At 37.9% G+C, this 20,617-nt stretch overlaps 1 protein-coding gene across 2 annotated transcripts; it reads left to right on the top strand.

The window, feature by feature from the left end:
* LOC134744344 (protein CLEC16A homolog) lies at positions 1-19,843 on the top strand. 2 transcript variants are annotated; one of them, XM_063678118.1, is made up of 16 exons: positions 1-465; positions 1,537-1,676; positions 3,251-3,399; positions 4,553-4,695; positions 5,568-5,648; positions 6,229-7,334; positions 7,941-8,141; positions 9,243-9,429; positions 9,757-9,883; positions 10,235-10,373; positions 10,706-10,866; positions 11,484-11,642; positions 12,076-12,220; positions 14,020-14,128; positions 15,370-15,505; positions 16,393-19,843. In XM_063678118.1, exons 1-16 carry the CDS (start codon positions 263-265, stop codon positions 16,501-16,503), a joined length of 3,297 nt encoding a protein of 1,098 aa, XP_063534188.1. In that variant the 5' UTR covers positions 1-262; the 3' UTR covers positions 16,504-19,843. The 2 variants fall into 2 exon arrangements, with proteins under 2 accessions (XP_063534188.1, XP_063534189.1); XM_063678119.1 differs by having other exon boundaries at positions 5,568-5,654; positions 6,247-7,334.
* The last annotated feature ends 774 nt before the right edge of the window (positions 19,844-20,617 follow it).

Raw genomic sequence — 20,617 nt, 5'->3', positions numbered from 1 at the left:
TTTATGTCGGAGTTTGAGGCAGTGGCACCCTGCTTTGTAACAAATCCACAAAAAAATTGAAAAACAGTGTCCTTTTTGTTTGTATTTCTTTTAAAGTAGCCGCCAGTGCAACCAACGCATTACTTCGCTATTTGTGACTCCTTTAGTGACCAAGTACGGAAACCATATAAAAGTGGTAATTGCTTAAAGTGACGTGCATCATTAAACAAGTGCGTAATGTGCAGTGTTCTCTTCAGTGAGCCGTGTTAAATGAACAGCCAACATGTTTAGAAGTAGAAGCTGGTTTGGAGGAGGCTGGGGACGCCCCAAAAATCCTCATTCTCTCGAACGTTTAAAGTATTTACACAATATCCTTTGTAAGAATACGACAGTGTCTGAGAGTAATCGTGGTACCCTAGTGGAGTCTTTAAGATGTATAGCCGAGATATTGATATGGGGTGACCAGAATGATAGCTCAGTTTTCGAGTAAGTATTGTTTTGTGTCAAGGTTGTCTTGTTTCACAATGTCAGTGGACAGTTTGTTTTGGTTTTGTAAGTTGTATCTAATTAGCTCATTGTTTAGTTTGCGATACACATATGAATGCTATAGTTACGAACAGCAGACTTTACACTTCAGAATTAATAATAGTTTAAACAGGTTAACTCATATTCTATATTTAGCCATTTGTGTTCTTTCTCAGGCCTGTTTTGTTTTGGTTGTATCTTTTTTTTATCTGGTTTTTATTGAGGCTTTGGACAGCTTTTGTCAGCCTCATGGTTGTATCTTTAAATGTATTTTTACCACACCAAGTTCTAAAGGCTCTTTTTATTCTTTAAAAACGGATTAGACAGTTGCATTTTATCCACAAAAGTGGCAAAGTAATTTTGATGGAAATTTTGAGTTATTTAGTTAATACCTACTTGACTTTAGGGTGATGATTCTGAATGATAAGCGGGTATTTAGGGTTCTCAAGGGTCGGCAATGCTTAAATGGCTCCTGTGATGTTGCTTATGTCCATGGGCGACGATGACTGCTTCCCATCAGGCGGCTCGTCTGCTCGTTTGCTGAATATCACATAAAAAAAAAAAAAAATGATAAATATTTAACAGCAATCATTTGGCTTTGATTTGTAATGTTTTATAGTTATTATTCTCCTTAATAATGTGGTGACATTGTTGTGTTTCACTATGTAGCAAAAACTTGCTTGTGGTTAAAATTTGGAGTCTTTTGCTTGCTAAGGTATCAATATTTGTATGAGGAGTTGAACAACAACTTTTGTATCCTATAAAAGAAATTAACATGTTTGTGGATGGTAAGTGATGTCATTTGTCATAGGCCAGAGGAAACAAGAGACTATGAGAATGCTATAGCATTCGTTTCCGCGAATGTGTTAACTTTTAAACAATTTGCCACCAACCTTCTAAATATTTAAAAACTGCTTAACCAAATATGCAAGGTTAGCTTAGGTCAGAGATGTCTTGTTCTCAACTAATACTAACCTAACCTAACTATAAATCCCATTTACGTAAGTATCTAAAATGTATTTGTCATTTTAGCTTTTTCTTAGAAAAGAACATGCTGTCTTACTTCCTCAAGATAATGAGACAAAAATGTGGAGGCTCTTCATATGTATGTGTACAACTACTTCAGACGCTAAACATATTGTTTGAAAACATAAGGAATGAAACATCACTGTGTAAGTATACATCAAGTTACATAACTAGAGTTGTGCCATTCCTGGTAACATTCCCCATTTTGTATGGGGAAATTTCTCGCTCGGTAACATTTTCTGCATAAAAATTAGGATTAAGCCAAACATTCGGTTTTGGCCAAAAAAAAAAATATAAATAAATAAATACTGCTGAACCTTTTGTTTATCTTTATAAAATTAGTCATAATACTTATTTAATAGCATACAGTTGGCGATGATAATAAATGCATATGGTTTACCAAGTAAAAGGTATTGTTTAAAAAAAATCACATGTACATTTAAACGTTTGTACTTAACATTAAATCATTTTACGGTTTAGACTCACTTGTTTTAGTCACTCGCGAGTCACAAGCAACAACCAACAACAAACAAGTGAGTCTAAACCGTAAAATGATTTAATGTTAGTATGTCTCACAACAGTTTAAATTCGTTTTGTACTTAACATATAAATAACTATTAATAACATATAAATCAACTTTTATTAATTATATGTAGTAGCCAGGGCCATTACGATTCATTAAAACATAATATGTAATCTTTATTGTTATAAAACCTATAAGTAATTAGTAGGTACATCGTAAGATCATAACATCTTGTTTCTTTAATAAATTGACAATAATATATTAGTACATGTGATGAAGTCTGAGACATAATGAGGTATAAATTACTTTTTATGACTATTTATAATATTATCTCCATTTCAATGTAATAACAATAACAAATATTTTGTAGAAAACAAGTTTATAAATATAACAAATAAGAAATATTGCTTAATGAATATTGGCAATCTTTTGACTTTTAACCTTACTTTTGCGTGGGAAGTAGCATAAAGATGGTCAGTAGGTAGGTAAGCTTTGAGCAAGAAGTCTTGATACCTACCATCTCTTGTTAGGGCGTTCCTCAATAAGGGCTACATTATCGGGGATGTGACGATTATGTGGCAGCTGCAGCTATCTTAATAATATTTAGATCAGTACGGTTTTTACTCACTATTATTTTTAGTCTCTTTTGGCGACATGTTTACAACACAACGACAAAAGCGACTAAAAATAATAGTGAGTAAAAACCGTACTGATCTAAATATTTTGAAATATGTCTCACGATAGTTTAAGTGTGATTATCTTAATAATAATAACCTGCAGAAATCTGTATTATATACTGTTGTTATCAAACATTGTCATGCCAAATATCGGCTTCTTAACATTATTAGAGATTTAACAGCCTCCTAGCCTAGTGGGCAGTGACCCTGCCTACAAAACATTTATTTATGTGTTTATCACAAATATTTGTTCCTGAGTTATGGATGTTTTCTATGTATATAAGTATTTATATATGTATTATAGTCTATAGTCGTATAGTATATAGTCGTCTAGTGCCCACAACACAAGCCTTATTGAGCTTACTGTGGGACTAGGTCGATCTGAGTAAAATTGTCCTATAATATTTATTTATTTTATTAGAAGTGTTAAAAAATAGCGTCATGTACCCGACACCATTCTGAGATGCCACTGTTATTTTTAATCACATTTCTCTCTGTATACATCAGTTGCCATTTTCAGATTACTTGCTAAGCAATAACCACGTGAACTCGATAATAGTGCATAAGTTTGACTTCTCCGACGAGGAGGTGATGGCATACTACATCTCGTTCCTCAAGACACTCAGCTTCAAACTGAACAGCCACACAATACACTTCTTCTATAATGAGGTGAGTATTTGAAAGGACTTTTGTCTCCTTTTCAAACCGATTTGTTTGATCCTGCTAGCGGTGGAGACGTCAAGGTGTTGGGGTGCACAGACCTAAGATTTCTTGGGCGAATTGAGTCACAAACAATTCTACAAGCGAGTGATCCTCGAAGTTATGATGTATGCATGGTAATCTACTAGATAACCATAAACGCCAACAATATGGTAAATTATGCATGTTTTTGTTTAATCAGCTTCAAGAAAACCGGTTATCTTTTGTCTTAACTTTTGGTGTGAATGGAAAATTTATTGAAGTGTCTGTAAATCATATGATTTATGAAAGGCCTTTGTCTGAATGTTTCTAGAGCAAACGAATGGCGTCACAGCATACAATAAATATTGGAAATCAGTTTGAGTTTTTTCAAAAGGGCTTATTTCTCTATGAAGACCATACAAAAATAAGCCCTTTTGAAAAGACACTCCTCAGTTGTGGAAATTTTTCAAGGGTTTATCAGACAAAAATTTTTCCTATTATCATTTTCTGACTTCATCGACTTTGTTTTGTTGATTGAAACTTTAGACCAGAGCTGTATTACTATTGCTCGCACTGATTGTTGCGCGTGAGATGCACTGCGAGTTGTGTGAAGGTCGTATCATAAGAATAGGTATCAACAAATTTAACAACAAAGGGTGTACATGCATGGTGAAACTACAGTACAGGTCATGAATATGTATAAATTTCTTCACCTTAATCCATTGCAATAAGGTGAAAAAATGTATACAGTACAGATGTAGTGAATAATCCTTTACCATCGTATTTTTACGGAAACGCACGAACGTGTTATGCTATGTCTGTCTGTCTCAGTACAAAAAGTACTGAGGTTGACTGAAGTAGCATGATAAATACGAACGTTTCTGAGAAAATACGATCCTGGCAAAGGATTGTTCACTTTGGAGAAAATTGTTTCAGTTTTGCTGGAATAAGTATTTGCCGTTGTAATTTCACCAAATACTAACCAAAGGCAGTTTCACCATGCTTACACGATTTTTTTAAATTAGTAAGGTACTGCTAAAGCAAGGTCCGCAAACCTTTAAGAATTTAAACTTAGACAAAACAATGTCTTCCGTAATATTGACGGTTGCGACATGTTCTAATTATTTATAAATGTTTACAGCACACGAAAGACTTCCCTCTGTACACAGAGGCGATCAAATTCTTCAACCACTCAGAGTCCATGGTGAGGATCGCGGTGAGGACACTGACACTAAACGTGTACAGGATACAAGATGCGAGCATGCTGCGGTTCATCAGAGATAGGTAATTATTACACATATAAAATCACATTTATATAACGTTGGGGAAATGTATACGCATGCTATGAAGATGGACCGTTTAAAACCACAAACGCCTTGTAGTGGAGTGCCGCGGGATCGCTAACAGCATTCACAGCCCGGCCACGACATCACGCGGCGGCGGCAGCGGCGAGCGGCGGCCATAGGTTGAAGCGAGATACAGCGATCCGACCTTTCGTTCCCACTACTATCATGCAATTACACCCGTAACCTGTAATGCAAGCGGAACTCTCTTTCTAACAACCATATTTAATAGATAGTCATTTACGCTTATATACAGGTCACACAGGGTGTACTTCCTTTTTAGCGAAATTTATTTCGCCAAATTTCACATGGCAACCAACTTTTCGCCAAAGTTTCATTTGGCAAACCAATCGCTGGCATAACCTTACTTCGCAACCATTTCATTTCCCAACCCCATACTTGTGAAATGAAAATGACGTACTAGGTTGGGTTAGCTTAGGTTGGATTATGTAAATTTGCGAAATGAAATTTCGCCCAATTAAAAATATGGGATAAATAGTTTAGGAACGGAAAGTTTGTCAAGTAATTTTCGCCGAAACATCAGTAAACCAGGTCTCAGGCATTTATAAAATGTTAATCCCCGTAAATCCTCTCTACTTTATGTTCTTTTTTTGTGATTTATGAGAAAAATATTCGTATGGAATCCAACCCACTAAAAATCGTCGAAAGAATTCATACCTCTCAAGAACTTACACATCGTATCAATGATAAATTCGTTGCATTTATTTCCCTTAACTTCATCTATTAAATTCCTCATTTAAGTTTAAGTTATAATCGTTATTTCAATATTAATCGCATATTGTATATTTGTAGAACAGCGGCGCCATACTTCAGTAACCTAGTTTGGTTTATCGGCAAACACATACTAGAACTGGACGCTTGCGTGCGAAACGACTCGGAGTAAGTACCTGCCCTAATCTGCGGCCTGGCTGGAAATATTGACAAACGTTAGTGCACTTTAACTCGTGGTTAATAAGATTCATTTTTCAATGGACATATGAGGTAAATAAGATTTCTAAACTATCACAGAGTAAATACTAGTAAAATACAAATTCTTTCGCCTATTGTTGATGTGTGTTGAGTCGTTGTCGTCACGAACGGAGATCTTGCTAATGAAATGATTACCTACATCTATGGAAAGGAATAAACCATTATCAACGGTTTGTTATACTTGACAAACGTTTATGAATAACGCCATTTTAAAATATCGTGACTTCGAGTTTGACACCCACTTGACCATGATGTTATCTTTGTCAAACATCGCATACATGATATGTGTCATTAGCTGCTGAATTCGAAGCAGCAAGAATTTTTCTTATCTTTTCTACAATCAGTAACTTCTTGTTTCAAAGAAACACCGTATTGAATTTAGCAGTATTTCTGATACGTGTCTCTAGTTGCACACTTACAATATTTTTAGCCAGGCGTGCCTTTTAACAGATCTACAATTATATAATTATTTCGTAATTTAAACTTATTGTTCAAATTCCAGCCATCAGTCCCAACAGAAACTGGACGATTTAGTTGCCGAGCATTTAGACCACTTACACTACATCAACGACATACTCTGTCTCAACATTCCTGATCTCAACGATGTATTGACTGAACACCTCTTGCATAAACTCCTCGTGCCTCTATACATATACTCTTTAACTCCTGACTCCGTAAGACGACCGGTCTCTCGTCAAAACTCATCACCATACAACAGAGATAACCTGCAAACTATAGAAGTTATAACAAGGAATTTAGAGGCTATCCTTAAAGGTAAAACCAGTGATATGTCGCCGTCTAGAATGTCTTTTACTAGACAGAGAATGGAATCAGACGATGAAGTAAAACCATCGGTATCCTGTGTAGTATCACTGTTTCTGCTGTCACAAGTGTTTTTAATAATCACACATGGTCCGATAGTACATGCACTAGCGTGGATAATACTACAATCAGATTCATCAGTATTCGAAGACGGAGCTACTAAGATATTAGAAATGTATATCAGTAACGCTAAATCCAGCGTCAAGCTAGAGTTTTCAAAGCCGCAACTAAGTTTAGAAAAGGCTTTGGAAAGTTCGGGACAGGAGAGAGATTATACGACGCCTGAATACAGTGGTCCTAAACTGTTTGGTTATGACACGGATCAGTCAAGTTGTGATTTAGATCCTGAGTTGGTGTCCACTTCGTTGCCGTCCACTTCGCATATAAGTGAATCTTCCAGCGTCGCCCACGACTCGACGGAAGATCTGGTCACGCAAATAGCTTCAAAGTCTTCCAGTGCTGTGACTTTAGCTAAGCAGAATATGCCTGATTCGCCTTTGCCTGACTCTGGTATTGAGTCGAGCTCCTCAAAGTCAGGCCCTGAATTTAATAATATAACTGATGAGGAAAAGCAAAAGCTACTCGGTGTTCCGCCTAGTTCTCCTGCGTTACCGTCGACTTCGATGGAAAATATACTTATTAGAGAGAATAGAGAGATTGAGACAAGGCCGTTTTTGAAGACAATTCTGGATTCTTTGGACTCTAGTGAGAATGACTATAAGGCGCTATTCGCGCTATGTTTGCTGTTTGCCTTGATAAATAATAAAGGTATTGTAAATCCTTCTTTATACTTTAACATCACACTTAATTATTTCTTCCAATGGTGGTCTTCACTTACCTGTTAATTTGAATGTTCATATATTAGATTTTCCATTAATGAATATGTTTTCTCTCTGCTTACTTGCCTGCCTGGATTTTAGTTGGTAAGAAGTGCCCATGAAATCATTTCATTAAAATTCTGTCTCAGTAGGGAATGCCCGCTTAGTTTTTTCCAAAGTCACAAGTTTCCATTTTCTCAACTACATATAGTATCAGTACATAGTATAAAACAAAGTCGCTTTCCGCTGTCTGTCCGTCCGTCTGTCCCTATGTATGCTTAGATCTTTAAAACTACGCAATGGATTCTGATGCGGTTTTTTTAATAGATAGAGTGATTCAAGAGGAAGGTTTATTTGTATAATTTGTAAAGGTTTTGTGTAAATTAGTTGAAATACCTGCGCGAAACCGGGGCGAATCGCTAGTTTTTTTTATAACTTAATATTTTATTCGAAAATGCAAACAAAAAATAGTGCTGAGTGCTCCTAACTTTATTTTTACTCTTAATGCCTTTCAAAATTCTAAGCTTAAGTCTGAGTCTGAGTAATTATATTTCAGGCGTAAATACGGAACTCCTTGACACGCTACTGTGCCCTGAGCAGAACGAAAATTCAAATTCAACGGCAACTTCAAGCGAACAATCTGTAGAGAGTTCACAAGATGGCGCCACTTCCACTCCGTCCAAACGTCCAGTGCAAAGCTACAACGCCCTGCTCATATCCAAGCTCACGGGTATCGTCGCACAGAGCTGTAAACCTAGTAAGTTACTATATACCTTATGTCTAAGGGATAAGTCTAAGAGTTAAATTCAAACGATACAGTGATGAAAGACCTGTAGAAAGTTCACAAGATGGCGCAACTTCCACTCCGTCCAAACGTCCAGTGCAGAGCCACAACGCCCTGCTCATATCCAAACTCACGGCTATCGTCGCACACAGCTGTAAACCTAGTAAGTGTCATTTTGTACCTTATGGCTAAGGAATAAGAATTAAGGTCGAACGATACGGTGATAATAGAACAGTCGATAAAGAGTTCACAAGATGGCGGCACTTCCACTCAGTCCAAACGTTCAGTGCGTAGCTACAACGCTCTGCTTATATCCAAGCTCACGACTATCATCGCACAGAGTTGTAAACCTAGTAAGTTACATTATAGACTATGTCTAAGAGATAGGAGTTAAATTGACATGATAATGCAGCGATTTAATAGGCAACATTCTTTACAAGATGGCGGCGCATCCACTCCGACTAAACGTCCTGTGCAGAGCATGTTATTTCTGCTCAGTCACGAGCTCTTCCTTATAGGAGAAAACGTCTCCCAAAATCATACAAAGTCTATGAAAAATCAAACTCCTTTCTGATAAGAGCTTGCAGATTAATAATGATATTTTCTCAAAAATTGATATATTTAATGACTCCTTGACTAAATTTAAACGTCAAGTACTTTTGGTTTTAAATAAACAAACGAATTAAATACACTGTAAATTTACACTTAATTGCAAATTTAATGTATAAAAATAGTTTTATCTTCATTAATTAAGCCCCTGTCCTAATTCGACACTTGTTGTTAATTTTTAAGTTTAGTTATCCCGTATTTTGTTTTTATTTAATGATCTATTAAGTGGTGGCAACTGTCCTGGTTTGTGAATTATGTATAAGACACTAGTTATAAGAAACATGTACAGTTTGTGCTCAAATATACATTAAAACATTAAAATGGTAACGGAATGGTAAATAAAAGCTTGGGACAGTTTTTTTTCCTATTAGGATCGAAAAAGCTCGTGATTCTGAGTAAAAATAACATTAAAAAAACCAAAGAAAATAAACTAGTGTACAATTTAAAATGAGCCACTTGTTCCAGCTTCAAAAGTCCGCTTAGTAACGCTGGAGCTGAGCGTGACGCTGGTCGGCATCGCGATGCTCGGAGCGGGCGGGTCGCCGGGCGCGCGGCACGTGGCCGTCGCGGACAGCCTGCGCATGCGGGCAGCCGCGCTCGCGAGGAACTTCTACAAGTGTGACGATATCTTCCTAGACATGTTCGAAGACGAGTGAGACTTTTTTCTTTTTTTTACCTGAGTACCGTCAACTGGGGTGAATAGGGATGGCTGGGGTGAATAGGGACAAAATTTGAAATGTGATTTATTTGACATTTTTTTTAAGAAATACCCACAAAATTTTAAAATTATAGTAGATTTTGTATGATACAATTTGTGTGGGTATTTTTTAAGAAATTGTCACGTAAATCACATTTCATGTTTTATGCCTATTCACCTCAGCCATCCCTATTCACCCCGGTTGACGGTATATGTTTATGTGAAAAGTACCTACATGTATTTGTGAAATATACCTAATGTTTTCAAAATATTTTGTTACAGGTATTGCGAGTTGAGCAAGCGACCGTTAAACGTAGAGTGGCTTTGCATGGACGCGGCTATTCTCCTGCCGCCTACTCGCACCCCCATGTCCGGCATCGCGTTCGCCAAGCGACTACCGAGCGGAGAGGTAAGCCTTTTTTTATTTTTTAGGGTTCCGTAAACACAGGAGACCATCTGTACCCTCGGAGCGGCCAAGGTGCTCACAAATGTCTGAACACGCCTCTATTGTCAAGGGTTTATAGTGCTTCAGATATTAAAATTTGTGAGCAGCTCTTCCGCTTCGATATATCTGATGGCGACTGTGCGGGAATGTACCAAGTCCACACTATTTATGGGCAGTTAAAAGTTGCTATTAAAACTGAACCAATTTCTATTGCCATACCACAACAACAATATTATTACAGATTGACTCCGTTTCTGTAGCAATAATTATACAAAAAGCTTTCATTTGATTACTAAAAAAACCTCTTTCCAACAGATGGAACGCGCCCGCCGCGCCATTCGCACATTCTTCCTCATACGAGACCTATATTTAAAGCTGACTGGCAAACCTGAAACTCAACTGCCATTGGCAAACCCTGCTCCTTTCGTGCAAGTTGGAGATGTCTTAGACCTGAGTACGTACAACATAGGTCACTTTTACAATTTACCTGTTTTGTGTACAAGATGTTTAGCTAATAGAGATGCAACTTTGGCCGACCGCGCTCCATTCGAACATGTTTGGAGAGGTCTTGGACCTAAGTACGTAGATCAATAGATCGCATTTACAATTTACCGGCTCTGAATAGTTGCCTGGCAAAATCAGAGACGCAAATTCTGCTAGCCAACCCTGCTCCATTGGATGGACTTAAACTTAAACTTTTTTTACCTGACTTCGAAAAAGGAGGAGATTCGCAATTCGTAGGAATCTTTTTTATTGCACTGCATATAATATTTTTTATCTTCGCAGATGACTCCGACCTAATATCCTGCGATATAATCCAAAAGGACGGGACGTGGCACCACAGGTTCCTAGCCGTGGACAACATACAGATTATATTGGTGGAGCCAGATAAGCAGCGCCTGGGTTGGGGTGTTGCTAAGCTAGTTGGCAGCTTACAGGACTTAGAAGTAAGTATCAATTAGTGGCAAGTTCAGGAACTGTTCACGCCTCAGTGTCTCGCGCTGTAAATTGTCTATATTATTACAACATATAATACAGACAGCAAGAAAATATAAACACACAATAATCATTGGATGTGTAAGGATCATTTAGAACATCTAGTCCGGTTTACCACTTTCGCTTCAAACAGTATAATGTTATGCTAATAAATTTAAATACTGCCTAAGGCTCGAGGCTTGTTTAACTCTTTGATGGGAGCCATTTTGGTGGGCTGACCGACACAGTCTCCGATTTAATCTAACGTACAAGATATTTTCGAACACGAACATTGCACAGACTTTGAGCAATCCATTGGTCTGACTTACTTACTTACTCCGTTGGCTCAGCGACCCAAAATGGCCTGATGGATGACTTGGCCTCCGACACAAGACATCGCCACTTTTCTCGATCTTTTGCGACCTCTCGCCAATTGGTGACTCGAAGCTCGCGCAGATCCGCCTCCACTCTGTCGCACCAGCGATACCTGGGGCGTCCAATAGGACCTGACTTACTCGATTATAATTTTGACAGCTCTTGCTTACTATTTTGTCCCATATGTTGCGTACTAACTGCCGTAACGTTTCAGATACAAGGCGACAAAGAGGACCCCCGTTGCCTACACCTCACCATCCACAAGCCTCGAGTAGGCGCCAGCGGAGCGCTTCCTCGCACCGTGTTGCTGCGAGCCAAGTTCAAGTTCGACGACCATATACGAAGTATGGCGGCTAAACAGAGGCTCACCAAGGTAAGGAATAGACAAGTATAAGGTATATTTTGTGAGTTGCTGTTGTAGTCGAGATTCTTAAGTCATTCAATCATAAAATATATTCACAAATACCTAATAACAGACGAAGTATGTACAAGTAGTTATAGACGCGCCACCGAGCGACCGGGGGTAAGAGAAAGAATATTCATACAAAATGTATTATACTACGCAATTTATCCGGTGTACATGTCCAATGTCTTTTCTCTTTCACTCTTATAAATTTCGGTATTTCGCCATAGCCTCCTTGCTATGAAGCCCACATGATGCCATAACCCGACCATGAAAAAATGCCCGGTCGGTGATAAAGACAAAGCATCGCACTATTTTCTCTTGCCTGTTATAGGAATCGCAATAAGACTATCTTTCTCTATCAAAGAGTGTCAGGCCCTCGCCTAATAAGGAGTATTTTCAGGGCCGAACCAAGTCCCGCCAAAAGAAGATGCAGCAGATCGGTCGCTTACTGGAGGTGGCCGGCATGGCGGGCGCGCCCGCGCTGGCGCCGCGCCACCGCCCGCTGTTCGCGCGCCCCGGCGTCACCACCGTGCGCCGCCACGGCAGTGAGTACCTACATAGAGTAACTTATACTAGAGCGCTACTGTCATAGTCAATTTTGTAACCCCAGTAAATTCACTGACATCTGTCGACACACTTTAAAACTAAAAATAAATATTTATAAAAATACGATAAAATGTATTTAAATATGGATAAATGATTTCTTTTATTTGTATTAATTATTTTTATGATTTTGACCCATGTTCTTTCACTGATATGCGTTACAATTATAAATAACAAACGAAACCGTCAACGCCCTCTATACGAATGTAGGCCAAAACTAGTGGCGCCCTCTGATCGAGAATCAAATTTTCGTGATTTTCGAGGCACGTTTTTTCCTTAGACTGTATCCATCTATTACGGAGTTATATCTATCTTTGGTACCTATAATGACAATTTTATGAATTGAGCTTGTTTACTCAAAGAGTCTCAAGAATAAGTGGTAAACCACAAATTAGGATAACTACCTCGTAGTAAAAGCAGATTATAACCGCCTTGAAATGTTAGTATAGATTAACGACTCTATTTTTTTAACAATGGACTACAAAATACACTAAATGAAAAAAATAAATGAAAAATGAAAAATATATTTATTTTGCACACAAAGATGGGAATTTGCAGATGGAGTATACATGAGGTCCAGGTTGCGCGCATACAGCGGTACATTTATAACAGTATGAACAGGGGTCCCCAAACTAGGCATAGCCTGTATCTTGGGCGACCAGTTAGTGAATTAAAAACTAGATTGAAAAAAAGAAAGTATGTCTAAAGATGAAGATAGGTGCTAATGCTAATAACCTTAGCTACTAGGGATTTACGTTGGTCAGTCTGTCAGTCAAGTCTCTTACGGCTAAGTGTCTATACCTATAGGTTAAATGTCTAATTATGTAACATAGAGTACCACTACATATGGACAGAAATTGAGGCTAACAAATAATGGCTAATATAACTTTTTTGGCATTTTACAACCGTCGACACTCAAAGTGGCTAAAGTGGATATGACTTCACAAAAGACTGAATATGATATTTTCTTTTTAGACCATTTTAACCCCATTCAACAAGGAATAAGGTTAAAAATTCAATATACATGCAATGCACTCCTAACTTATTTTGCAAGTTGGCGGTTGGTTGGCGGCTACGAGAACAAAAGCAGATAATAGTATTGTAATAATAAAAATCGAACTATCTAGGTGTTATCTCTGGGAAAACGCGATTTTTTGAGTTTTTATATGTTTTCCGAGCAAAGCTCGGTTTCCCAGATATTATTCCATATTAGCGACGTATGCTTGTGATTTTTTTAGGGATGTAACGATACATGATTTTGCTGATACGATACCGATACCGATTTTTGGAGTAAATAATCGACGATACCGATACAGGTGCCGATATCGATCGCATAGTAGTTAGTTAATAAAACAAATAAATAAGGAATTATATCAATATGCATAAAACATCCTTATGTATAGACCATGTAATGTTTTGTGTGCATTTACGAAATAAATGATTATGATTATAAGATGAGCAATGATGTCGAAATAACTTTGGGCTGAGCGTGCACTTAGGAAAGATCTGATATGAGTCGTAGAAGTTTTTGACTGAACTGAGAAGTAAATCTGCCTCTTGAAAAACTACGAAGATATTTAGCAGTACTGAAGTGGCATTCGAAGTTCGCTAATGTAATGCGAGTGATGTCAAAATGAGATTAAATCTGAATTTGTTTGTTGAGTTCTAATGTCGCTTCTGATAAAAAATATGAAATAATCGTGTAACACCTCCATGTGATAAAGTTTCCTGAATGTAATAGGTGCAGGTGCCGACGGCGACGACATAGAGCGTCGTCTCCGCAGACCCAGCGGACATATGCTCAAAGACGGCATCGTCGTTTACCGCGAAAGGACTACGAGCCGAGAAAGGTTAGTGCTATTATTAATGTTTTTACTCAAAGGGTAAAAACGGGACCCTATTACTAAGACTCCGCTGTCCGTCTGTCCGTCCGTCTGTCTGTCACCAGGCTGTATCTCATGAACCGTGATAGCTAGACAGTTGAAATTTTCACAGATGATGTATTTCTGTTGCCGCTATAACAACAAATACTAAAAACAGAATAATATACATATTTAAATGAGACTCCCATGATCCCAAACGTGATTTTTTGCTGTTTTTTTCCGTTATGGTACGGAACCCTTCGTGCGCGAGTCCGACTCGCACTTGGTCGGTTTTTACAGGGGTTCTGAGAGCAAAAATTTGCACAAAGTAGAGAATAAATTAAAGCACTGAAAGTCAAAACCACTGATTAAAATGTGGTTAAGTATGAAGTGTATGAACGTGACCTAACTTTTTTAGGAAGCGTAGAAACATGCACAGTAGCGGTACAAGTTCCGCCGGGAACCCGCTCGGCGGGTTCTCTGTTCGTAGTCGCTTTCTTCTACAAACTTCTGCGGGAAAACGCTGTGATCGGCTACGAGCGTAACGCTACGAAAACGTTGGCAGTGAATGTGTTGAATTGACACCCCTGGGAAGGTAGATTAAATTATTCTGAGAGCAAAAAACTGCACAAAGTAGAGAATAAATTAAAGCACTGAAAGTCAAAAACACTGATTAAAATGTGGCTAAGTATGAAGTGTATGAACGTGACCTAACTTTTTTAGGAAGCGTAGAAACATGCACAGTAGCGGTACAAGTTCCGCCGGGAACCCGCTCGGCGGGTTCTCTGTTCGTAGTCGCTTTCTTCTACAAACTTCTGCGGGAAAACGCTGTGATCGGCTACGAGCGTAACGCTACGAAAACGTTGGCAGTGAATGAGTTGAATTGACACCCCTGGGAAGGTAGATTAAATTGACTGAAAATTATAGACCGATTACAATTTTTATGTTCGCGGTAGCTCTGCAATTTGATAGTGCTCATTCTCTAGGGGCATTTCACAAAAAGGTCTACTTTGTCGGGAATAACTTATTAATTACCTTCAGATATCTGTGTTATTTTATACTCGTACCGTTGAATTATTAAACATTGCCCAATCGGCTTCTTAGTTTATTAGAAGTATTAAAAAATAGCGTCACGAACCCAACTCTTGAATGCCCCTGTACAATAATAGGTTTAATATAGCATCTATTCCACATAAACAATCAATAAGCCTTACTTGTTTGCCATACAGTAGTATCTCGCGTGGCAGCAGCGGCCACGCGTCCCGCGACGGTTCGCCGCGCTCCCGATCTGAGGAGATACCCCTTGAAGACATCAGGAGGAAAGCGCTAGCGGCCAGTACTGCCCCCGCTACCGTCACTATGCAGGTAAAAACATACCTTATTCCCTCGTCATACAGTAGTATTTCGCGTGGCAGCAGCGGCCACGCGTCCCTCATCGGTTACGCGCGCTCCCGATCCGAGGACATACCCCTTGAAGACATCAGGACGAACGTGGTAGAGGCCACCACCGCCTCCACAAGCGTCACTATGCAGATAAATATACCTTATTCCTTGGTGATACAGTAGTATATCGCGTGGCAGTAGCGACCGCGCGTCCCGCGACGGTTCGCCGCGCTCCCGATCCGAGAAGATACCCCTTGAAGACATCAGGACGAACGCGGTAGCGGCCACTTCCGCCCCCGGTGGGCGATTCTGACTCGCACTTGTCCGGTTTTTAGTTTACAATATGGTTGCCAAAAATGTAATTAGTAATCTTGAGGTCTTTTCTCTAGTAACTTTATCGATTCGAAACCTGATTTCCAATTTCGCTCGGTAGACACAAATGACGAACATAGGTCTAAATTAAAAAATTAAAAAAAATTAAAAATTGTTTATTTCAGACATTGTGTCTATAAAAAATGTTAGTTGTAGTACAATACTAAAATGCACCTTAAAAATTTATAACAATTTTTGCGTGTTAGCTAAAAATATTGAAAATTGCTTCTAAAAATGCGCAATTTAACTTTTGTATTACAAAAAATTCAAAATCCAAAAACATGTTATCCGCCATCTCGCGCAAGCTTACGCTCAGTTAGAGCGAGAGAAGAACCCACGGGGTCTTAACCCGTGGAAGACCCTACGGTCACTCGTGTGTCCGTAATTAGTATAGAGTTCTATACTACTGTGAAACTGGGGCGCTACAGGGGTAACTACAATAACATTTATTATCAATTTGCCCATATCACACAGTAATTATCGTTTTTCCTCCACAGGCTCAACCCAGCACATCTCAAGCTCCGAAGCCACAGATTTCCTCCGAAGAGACATCCTTCATATCGGGCGAGGCGCGACCCAAACGCAAGGGTATCGTCGAAACCATTTGATATTAACCTAAACTGAGGTATGGAAACTATGCGAGGATTCAACTAGGGATCGAATTACTTTATTAGCCTTTTCGCCGCCATTGACTTGATATAAAGTCAGTACATTTCGTGCCCCACAAGCCACGACTTGTTATACGGGTTCGGTGCTTGCAATTTTTGACATGGCGTTGATGACACTTTATTACTTCATTGTCGTGGCGGCGAAAAGGTTAAGCCTCTGACCGTCAAAGACGTCAACTGACGCGCGCGTTTACAGCCCAATATCAACCTTCGGTTTACAATTATTATGATTTGTTTCCTAGTTGTATAGATATCAGCACCATCTCTTTCGCCTCACTATACCGTAATGAATTCGTATAGGAGTTGCGAACACGTACTGCTCGCCCTTAGACGTACCTATAATCTAAGGCGCCTAGCTTTTGAAAGATTGCATATTCGAGAAATTTCGACTGGTACTGCCGTGATCTGTGTGGCCTAGTGTTTATGAGAAAAGAGAAAATTGAATAAGACCTGGGGGCCGTTTATCAAAAGCTTGTAGCTTGTAATACAAGCGGAACTCACTTTTTGACAGCTCTTGTTAGAAAGGGACTTCCACTTGTATTACAAGTTACAAGCTTTTGAGAAACGGGAAATATATTCGTGGCGCAGCCCGTAGGTGTGGGACATATTGTTATGTGACAGTTTGCAGCTGCCAAATAGTATGAAGATGTCGTCCCACAAAAGTTCATATTTTCACCACGTCGTGCGTTGGCGTCGCTTGTATTCCCTCCCCAACAACTTGCTAATGAAACAGATACCGCATTCAGAAGAAACTGTGGGACAGGACAGAATTGAGTGTGTCTATGTGTAACTCTTACATCAAGTCTAAAGGTGGGATTACCTCAGTTAGCGGCACTGTGCGGCACAAGCATATTCAGTAGAAAAATGCTTGTGCCGTACTATGGTGGAATTCCGCCTTTACGCTGACGCCTACCGCCAAACAATTGGTTAAAATAAATATATGGCGGTCTCAGGCCGCTACCGGCCGTGACAGACTGACAACGATGGGATATTTAGAAGAAATGTTCTATTTATAATGTCACACATATACCAACTGTGACATGAAATCGTTAAATTAGGTAATGTTAGAATAAAATATCGCATAGACATTAAGTATGTTAGAAAGGCTTGGCCAGAGATAATCTATATTTTTCTGTAGTGTAGGTATACATACCATCAAATTTATCCTTATAAAACAGATTTTAACTTCTGTACTGGCATCTGAAAATGCCTATTGTCCGTCGTTCTAAAAAAAACCGGCCAAGTGCGAGTCGGACTCGCGCACCGAGGGTTCCATACTTTTTAGTATTTGTTGTTATAGCGGCAACAGAAATACATCATCTGTGAAAATTTCAACTGTCTAGCTATCACGGTTCATGAGATACAGCCTGGTGACAGACGGACAGGCGGACAGACGGACAGCGGAGTCTTAGTAATAGGACCCTATGGGTACGGAACCCTAAAAACGCGCGCCCTCAGCTTTTCGCTCTACTCAAGGAATGGGCAAGCTAGAAACCCGAGTTTCTTCGAAACAAAAAAATATTCTTAGTTATTTCCATTCAATTACCATAAGTAGTTGACGAGTCCGTCTCTAGGATTAGAAAGCTGTAATTTGATGTTTAAAAATTTAAAACTAAATATCCCCAGCTAAATGTCCCATAAATGAGGTTTTTTAAAATGGCGCACTTGCTAATAGTTTATGCAGTATCTGCCGACATTCAACGTACGGATACGCTTGGGCTGTATAATTCATAAATCTGTTTTCTGGTCAAGTTAGTTAAAACTGTAGATAGAAACATCAATTATTATAATGAATGTATTTTTGTAATAAAAAGTAAATAGATCTCTCGTTACGTCCAAATTCATGTCTCATTTGTTCTGTAGAAGGAACTTATTTTATGTAAAAAAGTAATTAATATAGCAACCAACTCACAAAATGTTTACTTATCATTATTAGTTAGTTGTTATTAGTGCGCTTCACGAAGTTTAAAAAAACTTGTAACATTTTAACATCGGAATGTATTCTTATTTTTACGCGTCTTTTTGAGCAAAGAAAGGACTTGACACGTTTTTAATTTAGGATTGCGTTGCCGGTAAATATAAGGCTACATCATGTATAAATAAGACAAAATTCGATGATAACATTTACATGCACACCTACATATAGTATCAACCGCGGAGATGAGTGGACATTACATACAGAATGTTTTTTCAAAGTTTAGCCGTGATCTGCAAGTTAAAAAATCTTTTACTATTGGGATTAGCCACAAAACCGTCCAAACATTGGCGTATTATCAGCAACATTTTGGAACAGCAAAATTTTCTTCCCAATTTCGGGGTTGGACCTATTGTAAAAATTATTTAGTATCTCTCATATAGAGCATGCATCGTTCAACCTAAAACAATATCCTGCATAGAAATCCGTAATACAAGTGGAAGAGGTATATTTAGAATAAATCTGTACTCGTATTGTATTCGTAATCCTCATGTTGAAATGCACCGTAAGTCCTTGTAATAGAGTCGTTAAAAGAACAAACTGTCCGGTATTTGTTGATATGATGTTTTATGGTATTTAAAATGAAAATTAGGCAAGTATATTGACGTGAGTCGATTTAGTTTACAACAACATCTGATTGAATGCTTGAATTTGGTTTCGGTATGATTTTTGTGAGTCCATTCTTGCCAGCTCTTGACCTGTATTTAACCCTTAAATGCATAATGATGTATATATGCATCGTATATTTGATGGTCCGTGGCTCAATATGCAGCTATCCAAAATCACATTTATTACTTTTATACAGCATGACACATCTATTTCAATTTATTAAAAAGTTATACAAAAAATCATGCATTTAAGGGTTAAATCTTAATTCGTCATCTTATTGAACTCAATTTTCTTCAGTGAATTAAAAGTTCAAATAACTCTAGTGCATGTATTATATTAATGACCTTATTGTTACTAAAATGTTAAAGTATACGTGATATAAACGTGTCAAAACAGTGTACATGTGAATTTGTCGTCCACTGTTTGGCCAGGGCGTATTTTTAACTTTTAACCGCGACGACTATTTTATATAACACGCGATAGTAAATTTTATTAGAATGGACTACGGTTCATATTATATTGTAATCTTTGTCGGCTGTGACCGACTGTGGCGCTCAAATGATTAAAGAAAAGTATGGCCGTTTTCATTTATGTTGTGATTTTATTTAAGACTTGCAATAAATTGTTGTAAATAGTATTTTTATGTTTGTAAAAGATTATTGTAGTTTAACTGGATTATATTGAATGTTACATTTACATTGTATTTTATTGATGTTCCTCGTTTAAATAATTGTTATTATTAAGAGCTAATTTTTGTTGCAATTTTTTCATAGCTTTTAATCATATCAATTCACAGTGAAAAAAGAGCTTAGGTACTTTTTAATTTAATAAATGTTTGAATTCGAGCTTCTTTAGGATATCATGTTCTTAAGAAAAGGATAAGAAGGAAGTATATAGGTATACAAAATGAAACTTTGACGTCAACTATATTTTTGTTCTAATTTATTTGATTAATCATCTGCTCTATACACATGATATGCACCAATGCCTATAAATAATACAAACAATGTAATGAACCATACAGGGAATGATCTCAAACAATTATTTACAAAAAATAATAAATTCAACATACACATACCATTGCTCTTTTACCCTTTACTTTCCTCTCACCTCTTGAGCTATGACATTTATTGTTTTTAATCTCGTGAAAAACGGCACGTTAATGGCTATTCAATATTACAATTAATCACATTTAATATTTGTTTCTCATATATTTTTCTATCATTGCGTTTTAAGTATACGTAACGAAATAAGTATACGTTTTGTATGTGAAACAAGTAATATTCGATGTACTAATGAGTGATTTTTCAAAACTTCGTTTAAATGGAAAAAAATCGACGTAAAGTTAAAACAAAGCCCACAATTTAATTATTGTTGTTTAGTTAAATATGAGAATTAAAAGAAAAAAGCAAATGTGGCTAGATATACCCGATTTTGCCCGATTTTACCCCAACTGAGCCAAGAATAAAG

This window comes from Cydia strobilella, chromosome 9 (genome assembly GCF_947568885.1).
Source record: "Cydia strobilella chromosome 9, ilCydStro3.1, whole genome shotgun sequence".
Lineage (NCBI taxonomy): Eukaryota > Metazoa > Arthropoda > Insecta > Lepidoptera > Tortricidae > Cydia > Cydia strobilella.
The sequence above is the reverse complement of the archived record's forward strand: the minus strand, read 5'-3'. Positions and strand labels throughout refer to the sequence as shown.

What these genes read in the sequence shown, in the direction of transcription:
- LOC134744344 (XM_063678118.1), top strand. Translation starts at nt 263, where the DNA reads ATGTTTAGAAGTAGAAGCTGGTTTGGAGGAGGCTGGGGACGCCCCAAA. An exon ending in AGGACTACGAGCCGAGAAAG is followed by an intron (nt 14,129 to 15,369) that starts GTTAGTGCTATT and finishes TTTGCCATACAG; the next exon opens with TAGTATCTCGCGTGGCAGCA. An exon ending in CCGCTACCGTCACTATGCAG is followed by an intron (nt 15,506 to 16,392) that starts GTAAAAACATAC and finishes TTTCCTCCACAG; the next exon opens with GCTCAACCCAGCACATCTCA.